The 12,301-nt window shown below is 39.1% G+C and overlaps 1 protein-coding gene across 2 annotated transcripts; it reads left to right on the plus strand.

The window, feature by feature from the left end:
• Nucleotides 1-306: 306 nt before the first annotated feature.
• apip (APAF1 interacting protein) lies at nt 307-10,106 on the plus strand. Of its 2 annotated transcripts, none has more exons than XM_088414061.1 (8): nt 307-422; nt 1,741-1,809; nt 2,183-2,283; nt 7,847-7,895; nt 8,219-8,336; nt 8,597-8,732; nt 9,538-9,705; nt 9,782-10,106. In XM_088414061.1, the coding sequence occupies exons 2-8, from the start codon at nt 1,744-1,746 to the stop codon at nt 9,879-9,881; spliced, it is 738 nt and encodes a 245-aa protein (XP_088270187.1). In that variant the 5' UTR covers nt 307-422; nt 1,741-1,743; the 3' UTR covers nt 9,882-10,106. The 2 variants fall into 2 exon arrangements, with proteins under 2 accessions (XP_088270187.1, XP_088270188.1); XM_088414062.1 differs by having other exon boundaries at nt 328-359.
• The last annotated feature ends 2,195 nt before the right edge of the window (nt 10,107-12,301 follow it).

Here is a 12,301-nt window from a genome sequence, read left to right on the forward strand (position 1 = left end):
GATTTGTGTATAACTCTTGCAATGGATGCAGATCAACGTAAATTTAATAAAGTAAATGTTACCGTACTCTTTAGGTGTTACATTTTCTTCCAGATGAACAGACTTTCTTAAAACTGTCTTAAATAAGTAAGATTAAATTCCAAGAATGAGACAAATGTAACTAAAGTAACTGTAGCTTTTTTCATCCCATTTTCAAACCTCATCGCTGCATTGGTACATCTTAACACTGACCTGCAGGGAGCAGGATGGCGCTGCAGGGAGTCCAAGGCTGCCTGAAAAGCACAAGAAGAAGCAGAAACCACGCATGCGCGCTTTGAGGCGTTTTTGTTTTCATTTTTTTTTCTCAACTTGAGCGACTGGTAAGCGTTGCAATTTGCAATTCTTGTCCAAGGAGGAAACGAGTTTGCCTTAACAACAGTGAGGTGCGGCAGTTTTTTTTTTTAACTCCTGATTTATTACCGCAAGCAAAGTCACCTTACGTCATCAAGTTACCAAAACTTATACACCAATACACGTAGGCAGGTACACTGTTAGAAAAAATATTACCTGGAAATATTTATCTATCGCTGCGCGATTGAATGTGTACTAGTTAATTAAGATAGGATGTAGGTTTTCAGAAGCTGGTTATTTGGGTCCATAAAAAAACAAACAAACCAACAAAGAAACAAACAAACAAAAAAAGCAGCACACTATGCGATGTTGGCATGCATGACGCTGGCTGGGATTCGAACGCCGAAACCCAAAACTGAGAGCCAAACGTGAAATACAGGCCGTATGCGCTGCGTAAACAAGCTATCACGACTGCGCTTGATAATTGACCGAACAACAGGCTACATTATTACCACTTGCTGACAACTTTGTTTTAGTTTGAATATTTGCCCTCTGTGTGCGCATGTACTGTTAAATGCAGAGGTGAACTTTCGTAAAATGCATGTAGAGATTATTTAACAATCATTCCTGCCGAATCAAGTAACCAGTTTCTTAGATAAAACACCAATCTTAAAAACTGGAGGGGTCCATTTTCACTCAAATTCACGTAGATGTTGGCATACTGGGCACGCAGTTTTCAGAAATGTCAAAATATCCACTCAGTATATCCTGACACACAAGCCAAGCGCCACTTAATTTTTTGCAACTGCAACTTTTTTTCTGCAAAACGTTTTATGAAATTTTGACCTTTATTTACACCTTGTCCACTAGTTGAAAGCATACTTAGATATCCTGGTGACATGAACTGTTTGCAACCATTAATATGCTTGGCGAACGTCTTTACAACCATTTGCGACCTTGACTGAACGCTGACAAAATAAAAATAAAAATCTGCAAATCATAGGCACAAACCCATGCCTCTCTCTTATATTGGCTCAAGTCAAAGCTCAAACAGTTATTAATTAGATAACTTCATGTATGAACAAATAATTAGCTTCAGTGTGACCATTTTACACCAAATTGACTAGGGATGGTGAGGTAGATATGTGTGATGTTTTCTGACTAAAGCAGGCAGATATTATATTTGAGTTCTTTACAAAAATGCAAACATTGGACAGAAATGTCATATGTCTTGAGTTGGAATGAACCATAAACGGACCGAAGGTTGTGTCACTGTCATGATAAAGTTACAACTATAGAACTGTTTTTGTATAACTTTAATGTGATAAAGAAAATTGTCTCAGTTTAAAATGTCAAATGTTGTTGACGAATCATGTCGAACCTCGCCTGAATGTGATTGTTTTCCCATAGGAAATGTCATCTTTGTGTGGCACCAACAATAGCGCCCAGGATCCATGTCAATATTCAGCAGAAAAAGAGGTAACTATCATTTGACAGAAAAAAAAATAGTCGTATGCATCACAGGGAATGTCTTAAATCGGGCTGTAAATGTTTTTAACATTGACATAGAAAGCAATATAAACCAACTTTCAACAACTTAAATAGTTTTTTGTTACACCATTTATACAGATTAAAGGTTTGTCTGAGCAGAAAAAAACAAGTGTATAAAAGTGCCTGGAAAAAAGATGTCAGTCCTTATTTTATTACAAATACACTTCACATGGCAGGGGAGCCCGCCCCACTATTTGAGAAGGACTGGATTATAGGATCTGATCATTCAGTTGATCACTGGATCACAAAATTTTGAGTTGCCATTTAAAGACTAAGCCATAATCAATGATTTCTCCTGTAGGACAAGGAGCATCCACGTTTACTTATTCCCGAGCTCTGCCGGCTTTTCTACCAGCTGGGATGGGTTACTGGAACAGGCGGAGGAATCAGTTTGAGAAGAGGGTTTGTATGTAACAAGCTTGTGTTGAGACTGACTGTATGGTCACCCTACTTTGATAAAATTAATTCATACTTATTGTTAGGGCTGCACAATTAATCGAATTTTAATCGTAATCACGATATTGACTGCCTCGATTAATTAAGCTTATCCTCAAGTACATGTCAAATCCTACCAGAAGGTGGCAATGTTTCCCACATGTTTGCATCACCAAAGCCAAGGCGGGAGTTGATTATAACTCCTGCTCTCATTCGTCGATGGTCGCACCAGGAGCCGGTTAGGCGTCTTGTAGGAGGGCCCGTGTCCCTCATGAAACTTACACACGCTGTGTGGTAGACACGTAGGAAAGGAAGGAGAGAGCAGCGCTGCACCAGAGCTTTGTAAATCTCTTACCTAGAGTTCTTCTATAATAAATTGGAATTTCAAGTGTAAACTCTGATTTTTATCATGTTTGGTCAGCTACAAACTTCACTCTAATTAGACGTCCAGGCGCCGCTAATATAACCTCGGCTCTCCGTGAGACTACAGCCAAAGAGATGGGAATGCAAAGGATAACAGTACAGTTGCTGTATAAGGTTTAAATATTTAAGATTTACCGTAAGTAAATATGTGTACTGCAATAATATTTGTCTTAAATGTTTACTATTCACATGTTAAAAAATGCAGGTACCCACATAGACGTGCATGAAAATTCTGGTGCGGGGGGGGGGTGCTACTTGGCGGTTTTTCACTTAAGATTTCACTGCCTTGTAAATAATAAGGTTTATCTATCTGTCTGCCTGCCTGCCTGCCTGCCTGCCTGCCTGCCTGTCTGTCTGTCTGTCTGTCTGGCTGGCTGTCCGTCTGTCCGCCCGCCCGTCCGTCCGTCCGCCCGTCCGTCCGCCCGTCTAATCTATTCTCTCTCTCTCTCTCTCTCTAACTAACTGACTAACTGACACTGCAACTCTGGTATATCCACATATGACGTTTGACCTATATTTTTGAAAAACAAAACAAACAAACAAAAAAAAACTTGAATCACTGGAGTCTCAAAAAGTAAAGTGCAAAGTGGCGCGGGAACAATGTACAGTATATTGTGCTCCTCTTATTCGTAGGAACGGGTCTTAAGGCTGTAATGCCTCAAAAAAAACAGTGTGGTTCGTGTTGTCTAAAACACTGAACAAAAGACTTTCACATAATCTGATGTACGATACTGTACAGGTAAACGAAGGGAAATGCTATCAACAAAATCAGCTGAATTCCACTTTGCTCTAAAGTGCATTTTTCTACACGCTGTTTGTTCTATTACTTGGTATGAATGAACCCACTATTAGAATGGCAAGCCTGAATTCTCCCATTAGTCTGATTAAAAAAACACACACACACACACACACACAATTGCATGACAACTGTCTCTTTCGGGTCAAAACTGCGTACCGCAAATGTAAGTCTATCAGGATCCACGTGCCTGATGCCTCCATCTACAAAACAGGGCCATTTTGCATCTGCACTTGGCAGAGGTAATTACAGCTCTCAGGAAATGAAACACTTTTACCATTAAACCCATTATTGTTGTACAATACTGTACCACCTTTTTAAAAAAAATATATATATTTTTTCTCTCTTTGTTTTACTGATGTGTTGCATAGGAGGACATTTTGATGTCTTTACAACTCCTAAATGGTGTGTGTGTGCGCACGTTTATTTAATCAAAGCTCTAAATTCACATTAACTCTCTTCCCCATTATACTGTGCATAATGTGGTGGTAATGGCAAAAACACATTATCAAATAAAAAAAGAGAATATGAGTGAAGGAAATATTTCAAAGTTTTAATAGCATCTTTGTATTTGGTGTGGCTAAAGCAGAGGGATATTGGAGAAAGGAACCATGAATAATGTTTAAATTATGTATTTATATTCATCATGTAGCCTGTGCATGTTTGGCTAATTCACACTTAAAACCTGCATAGCTTCATAATATTTTTTGCTACCACAGACATTAGGGCAGTTATTCAGTCTTTCAACATCAAAACAAACACATTTCACACTCAGAGAGTATTTGTAGTTCCAACTTTAAAAACTAAAATACAGAACGGCAATTCAGACAATTGTTGAAATGCATTGCACAACTCCACCGTATTCACCTGTTTTGACCTTCACCAGTTTCTGAAAAATCTGAAATGATTTATAACTAATAGACATTATTTTCACAAAAAAAAAAAAAAAAAAACAACAACAACAACCTATATTCACATTTTTCATTCGGGCAGTTTCCTCCTTACACCAAAAGGGTGACTCTGTAATAAAGGGACAGTGTGTAAGATTTAGATTGTTTTTCATTAAAAAGGATTACATTAAATGATTATAAATTTTAAAAAAACTGCAAATACATTTTTTCTTAACGGCCAACATTATGTTTTAAATGTAATCATTGGTTTTGGAACAGTAAACCTGTTTCTTCTAAAATAGTATAACTTTAAATGACTTTAGCTGAATTCATGTCATAGGAAGTACATTAGGCATGTTGCTCATTGTGCCAAACATTGCTTCATTATGACATATGGAAAAGTCTAAACATTCAATTTATTTATTTAGAGCGTAAGCAAATTTAAAGATCGCTTTACATGCATCGGCCAGCACACGTAGATTGCTCCTGATAAATGCTACTGCATTTATTAAATTAGCCATTCAGGTCTACTTGGTCACTGGTTTCAGCTGGTGTTGTTTATTTCCCCTCCCATCTTTGCTCCGCCCCTCTGTGACTTACTGTGCGGTGAGCAGCGCAGTGCATGGGGTCCCACTGCTCCAACACACACATGCACGCACACTTACCGTATGGCGCTAATTTGCAAAGATTTTACATTGCCCTGCACAAATGGATTATTGCTAAAATCTGGGGTTTGGAAGGCCGTGCATTACTTTTTCGAGAAAAAATAAAAACACGGAAGTGATCACTAACTAGTGTGCTGTGTCCCCAACTGGCTGAACACAACGCGCATTTATTTGTTTACTAATAGGTATGACTGCTTACTAACTTGAGCTGTCACGAATAGTTGACAACGCTATATTTTTAAAATAATATTTTCCGCATTATTCGCTCATTTCAGTCCAAGCAAGTGCTTTCTTACATTGGGATGTATCTTCCCTCCCGCCTTAATACTTCACCCCTCCCCGGCAGAAGGATCAGATGAACTTGGGTGAATACGACTCATTGATCTGACGACATAACGGCAACACGTGCACAGCTTGAGGCTCGGGATTTCTTCAGTTTGTAAGCTAGCAGTGATATTACTGCTCATTTCAAGTCTGTTGGTGCAGAACAGCTTGGCTTTTACATAATAGACCCTTCAGGAGCTTTTGGACATTCAACTGCAGAATTACCATTTTACCAACCATTTAATCTTGGATCATCGCCTCATCCATCAATTACGAATAACACCTGATGTTTCAACGTCCACCCAGCCGACCAGAGCCGCTCGCAGGCCGGGTAGAGACAGTAAACAAAGGTGGAGGAAATGTGGAGGGCTTAGAGCTAGGCTAAAGTTAACACTGCAGCAGCTCTCTCTACTCATCTCGCAGTTTCCTCGCTAATGTGTGGTCACTGGGTAACACACATGAGTTACAAGAGTTGCAACTTTGCATTACACAACACAAGAAACTCATAGGCTGCAATGTCACGTTACTCAGGGAAACATAGCTTCACAGTGGAATACTGTCCAACACTGTTGAACTAGCTTGACGCTATTCTGTGACTCCGTCAAGACAAAGAGCAGAGGATTGTGTATTTACTTGTACTTAAACTTGACTATATTATTGGATTGGTGCCTATGTACCTATAGATTATTGTGTATGTGTATCAAATCATTTTTGCGACCAGAAATTTTTCACAACAGGGGACTTTTCACTGTAGCAAATCGTTATCTCTGAAGTAAACATAAATTAAGGTGTTGCACAATCTACAATCTGACTGAAGTTAAAACAAAACAATCCAACATTGAAAAAGGAAAACAAAGAAAGAAATGACCAAATCTACAATAAGCATTCATTTTCATTCTTATATAAATTTCTTGCATCATGTCTTTCACTTTGCGTCATCCGTCTTTTAACCTAACTCATTTTATCTTGTCTTCAAGTGTTAAGCTTGATTTAAGTTTGACGTGTTTGCGAGCTCTGCACGGCTCCACGTGTCAAAATGAAGTTGATTCCGCAACCACGGCGCTCCACGCGGAGTTCACGCGGCCCAGATTTTCTGCAACGCGTACCATCCAGAATTTCTTTACGCATGGAAAACATGGTGGATGAACTATTATTTATAAAAGTTCGCCGGAACAAACACCTTCATGATTTGGCGAAAAAGGACTACTGTGACCTAAATGCCGTAAACAACTCCTGGCAAGCACCACGTTGGGGAGAAATGAGCAGTTTGTTTAAAAACGCTCGGAAGAATTTAGATTGTTTGAATCTACTGCTGGTTGATTCCCTACCTCTGTTATAGAGTAGTGTTCTTTATATGCTGTTGACTCAATTTACTGCCAACTATAGTATAGGAGAATATCATCAGACTGCGGGGGAAAGCCGCACCAAGTATAAAGTACTGCAAAACGCATGCCGGCGCGTCATACCAAACTAGTCTTTCGCCGCAGGCTTGTTTTTGCCGTAGTGAATTCCAGTGCAAGGCAAATGCAGAAAAAAAAAACATTTCACATTATGCAATAGGGATTTTTCGTTGTATGGGGAAGTAAGAAAGAGGGAAAGGCTTCAATGCACGGATTTTTTTTTCACAATGGTGGGTATTTTTGCACATGCAAGTTTCTTTGTAGATTAGTTTTACTGTACGTAAATCTACTGTATTGTTTTTGAGATGAAGTAAAGGGCTCATAAGTCTATTTGGAATCTGCATTAGAGCTTTAGCTAATTTTAAGCAAAAATAAAGAAAACAACCCTGAATAATCAACCTAAAGTAATAGTGACATCTCTCGTATTAATCTCACTAAAATCAAGACATTGTCATTGCACACATTAATATACAGATGATATTTGGCAATTTATGGTCACACAGTCATAGAGTGCTATTTTTCTTATTACGGAGAATTTTCTGTGGGGTTTTTTGGAGCGGGGTGCTGGAATGGATTTGGTAATTGGCATTGGTAGTTTTTGTTATATGGTAAGTGTGGAAGTTGTCGGTAAAAGGTGAGTGATGATACGAGTGTCGAGTTACTGTACACCCATTGTTAAACTCGTATCTAGCTATCTCGTATTTCATTGCGCTGCACCTCATTTGCTGTCTGAGTGTGCGTTTTAGACATGGCAGTGTCCTGCTTCAGTGAGTTCTGTTTGAATGGACAGGCAAATAAATCCCTGCTCTACTGTTAATGCCGCAGATGGGCCAATTTACCAGCAAGCCAGTGCAAGGGCCTAGTTTTTCACACACCATGAAACAGATTTTAAAGCAAAGGGACCAATGGCTCGCGGTGTGTGAGGCTTTTTGGATTGACACCAACAATCGACAAAACACCCTGGAATGTTGAAAACATTTGTCCTAATTTCTTCAACATTAACACAAACCGTGTTTGTTCCATAATTTACAGAGAACACATCTACATTGCGCCTTCAGGGGTCCAGAAAGAGAGAATACAGGTTAGTAGCAATGACAGTCCAGTACAACATCTTGCAAAAGTATTCACCCTTCTGTTAGTTAGGTATTTTTTCTTCATTTTCACTTTACAAGCTCTAATTTTAAATGATTTGCACTCAAAATATTATACAGTATAATTGATTTCCTGATATCTAAGTCAGTAGTTTTCAAACATTTGACACCAAATGTTATCCAGAAAATATTGAACACTCCGAGTAGAAGACTATTAATAAAATACAGTGGTCAAGTAAGACACCATCACATCATGTGTTTGAACTAGGGCTGCAACCAGTGTTGTCATTATGTGTGTATGTGATTTACACAGCCAGAAGACATGTTTGTTTGTGATATGGAGGAGCGAGACATCAGCTCTCCACCTGCCTGGAAAAATTTAAAGAAGAGCCAATGCACCCCACTCTTTATGAATGCGTATACGATGAGAGGTAAGCTTTATTCATACATACAGTGATTTAAAAAAAACAAAAAAAACAAAACTGAACCAAATCTAAATTATCTGTCTACACTAGTAGTGTGATCTTTGGAGTGAGCTATTGCTTTCTTTTTTATGGGTATTTCTACGGGAAGGTTAGCAAACTATTTATCGTCGTTGTTGCTCACTGAATTAAATTATGGCATCTTTTATCATGGAAAAAATCTCAAGCAAAAAAAAAAAAATGTTCTTTGTTTTTGGAAAAAAATACAGGTGCACAAGCAGTTATTCATACACACTCTAAAGCTGCTGTCATAGCGACCCTGTTGTATCCTGGTAAGGAGTTCAGAATAACACACCAAGAGATGATTAAGGGGATCCGGAAAGGCACCACCGGCACCAACTATCGGTATGGAATCAAGCAGTAATCAAAGAGTTTTGCTGAAGCATTTCTAATTTATTTCTAAGTGATGAGATTGTACTGCCAAGTTACACTAGAAATTCGAGCACAGTACAATAATCTAGGATGGCGTTACGGCATGCCTGAACATGATCTCATAGAAAAGGTCTTCCACAGTTAGATGTTCCTGAAATTGTATTCAGGCCAACACGCCTTGCCTACTGTATTGTCAAAGTCGACTAACGATAAATAATACATCAAAGCTGGGTTCATGTGACAAGTCATCTTTCTTGCAGCAACTTTTCTCGTACGAATTGGACCAAGAGGTACTTCCAGTGTTTTGGTTACCTTATTTAGTACTTGGAGTTGAGAGCATCACCCTCAAGAAATATTCATTGTAATTCAGCGCCACTGCCAAGAACCTTTCTTTTAGACACTATATTTTCACTATGATGTACATGATGATGTACAAACAGCAAATTTACACCATGGTTTAATGGGGTCAAGAGCAATGTATCTTTCTCTGTGTTGCTTTGACACAACTCAGCGAACCCAGAGGATTACAACTTTTCTTAGTTATAACTTGACGGCTTTTCAAATTCCTCTCCACAAAATGCAATAAGCAAATTAAGAAACTACCGTGTTCAGTAAAGTTCTCAACAGATGTCAAGGGCTTAATGCTCAATTCACAGCTATTGTGATTTCATCTATTCAACTTGCCTGTGTGACAGCAGCGCGTCTGGCCTTGACGGCACTGTTAAGTGTGTTTGAGACACAGCACTGAATGATGGGTAAAATCTCTTGTCTATTGCAGCTATGACGACACTCTGGTCGTGCCTATTGTTGAGAATACACCAGAAGAAAAAGACTTAAAAAGTCGCATGGCCCAGGCCATGGAGGAGTACCCCGACTCGTGCGCTGTCCTCGTCCGTAGGCACGGAGTGTACGTGTGGGGCGAGTCATGGGAAAAAGCCAAGACTATGTGAGTATTTACTTTACTGAAAGTGGAAATTGAATGGAACATTTTTAAATAGTGCGGTTTTGTCTCACATTTGTAGGTGTGAATGCTATGACTACTTGTTTGACATCGCTATTCAGATGAAGCAATGTGGACTGGACCCGGCGGCTTTCCCAGTAGAAGAGAAAGGAATAGTGTGACATTTACAGGGCACCTTTTAAAGAGACGCTTGTACAAGCAAGGTCAGGAAAGTTCAATCAGGGAGCAGATTTTAATCATTTTGCTTTCACGCGAGCAGCCGTCCACAATTCTGACAGTGATTGCAGATTGAGAGTTGAAGGCCTCTTATCTCGCAAGACCTTGAGAGTAAGGCTGCAACCTCCGTGGGGAAAAAAATCTTTACCATTAAAATACCATTCACTTAATCTGCAATTGTGATTCTTTACTTTGCCTTTACTTAAACCAACAAAAATGGGTACATGTATTTCACAAGAAATAAGTCCATCCTGCAAATACAATACAAAGAGTAAAACCGAAGCATGAACGTAATTATGTTCTAAATCATGACATGATGTATGTAAAATTGAATATCAGCTGACACCAATGTATTTGAGGACTGATTAACACAATACTGCGTAAAGAATACCGAACACTAATTCTGGCTTTTCTCACAGTTGTATACGTGCAGGTGAGTGGCTGTTGTGGTGGCAGCGTCACACCGTGCCAATATACACTTGCACAGCATTCTTCTAATCCTCTGCATACTCAAATGTTTTGAAAACGAGAGTTGGCCCTTCAATAAGCTCCCTCTGCTGCCCCGATCCCATTTCCTCCACCGCTGTATCTGCTCCAAACAGACTGCAGCCAAATATGTCACAGGCTTATTTGAATTTAAATTGTGAGGATACTGAAATGTTTCCATCAGTTCTTACTGATGTGGAGTTCTTGTAAACTAATTCACACAAAAAATTAGCACTTCCCCATAAATTGATAATGACATTGTGAAGCCCACAATGTCAAGCAATCTGATGTCACGAAAAGAAAAAAATGGTTCGTTGTCACACTTTTGTTTACTTTGATATTTTGTTCCTTGTGGGTGACTTGCTGAGGAATTATCTTTAAAAAGCACATGACAATGTTTGGGGTGGAGTGGGGGGGATATATCCTTCAAGCCTGCAGAGATTACAAAGTCAGGCTTCTCTTGCACTGATTATGTGCATTTTAATATTAAGACTTACCCGTTGACATTCATATGTACGGCTTTATTATTTAACAGTGGGAATAACAAGCGCACCAAAGTGCAGCTGCTTCTCCAATTCCTGAGTTTAAGGTCCTTTACATTGACTTTGAGGCCGATTTTAGTGCCATCTCACCTCTTATCATGTGAAGTACAGCTGCAAAGAACTAGACCGATATAGAGATATCAAAGTTCAACGATAACTATTTCATCTATTTTGAAAAGTACTATCTGCAGAATGCTAATGCAGTGGTACACAGTCAGGGGAGTGTTGCTCCCAGCAAGAAGTGAAAGTAAGTAAAATCCACCCTTCTTTCCTTAAGGAGACTTCAATGGTTCTGTTGAGCAATTTATCTGTGCGTTTAAAGTCCAATGCTAAAAGCTGCACCCTTCTAGTTGTGCTTCTTCTATAAGTTTTAAGATGCTTCAATGCAGAGAATGAGCGTTCAACACGTGTCCCCAAACGTTTTTCCAAGTACTGAAGATTTGAAGTACCCAGCCGATTTTTGGTATTTGTTGCTGCTTTTGTGAAACGATTAAAGTTGACAAACACAGTTGGGCTCCAAACACAAAAGCGATCAGATGCGAGCAGCAGCCATTTTCTGCAATACACTTTGCAGCGTTTCTCAGAAGCTGTTAGTCAGTGCTAACATTCACTGTTGCCTTTACGAAAATGACAAACCAAACCTTTTACTTTCTCCTGGGAATCACAAGCTTGAAAGCCTCTGCTTATAATAATCTTTTTCCTTTTTTTTTTGGAAAGTCCTTCAAGAAAATTATGTGCTAACTATAACTACAACCAGCTCCTCCTACTCCTGCCACTGTGTGTTGAAAAGAAAAACAAAATAAACAACAATTTGTCGGTCGCAAACAAGTCTCCTTGGTCAAATTCATGGCATTTTGCAGCAAAGTAACATTATCAGACTCCCTGGAGAGTTTATCCAATCACAGGACACCTATGTGACTACGTGTTTGATTTCTATGTAGGGCCAGCGAGCTTCCCCTGAGGTCGCGGTCCCATGAGATAATTGGTCCAAGCGCTGTAAATGTGCTCCCAGAGCACATGCAATCTTTGGAAGTTCATTCGCGAACTAGCTTATCAAGTTTTAATGTAGTTTTGTTTGATCGAAACAAACGCATGGTTCAATGAACAAATGACTAACTCACCATTAGCACAGACGCAGTTGCTATTTTTAGTCACCTAGCTCTCATATTTCAAAACCAAGAAATAAAGGAGATGGTAGAACTGTGATAAAACATGTGCGCGAAAATGTACATTAAATAGTAGTTATACACATCTTGCAAACAGTTTGTGAATGCATGAATCAGTTTATTTCTTTTTTCTCAAGCTAACTAAAAGTGATGCAACCTGAAATGGTTGTG

This window comes from Hippichthys cyanospilos, chromosome 4 (assembly GCF_059441005.1).
Source record: "Hippichthys cyanospilos isolate Australia breed blue-spotted pipefish chromosome 4, RoL_Hcya_1.0, whole genome shotgun sequence".
In the NCBI taxonomy this organism is placed as follows: domain Eukaryota; kingdom Metazoa; phylum Chordata; class Actinopteri; order Syngnathiformes; family Syngnathidae; genus Hippichthys; species Hippichthys cyanospilos.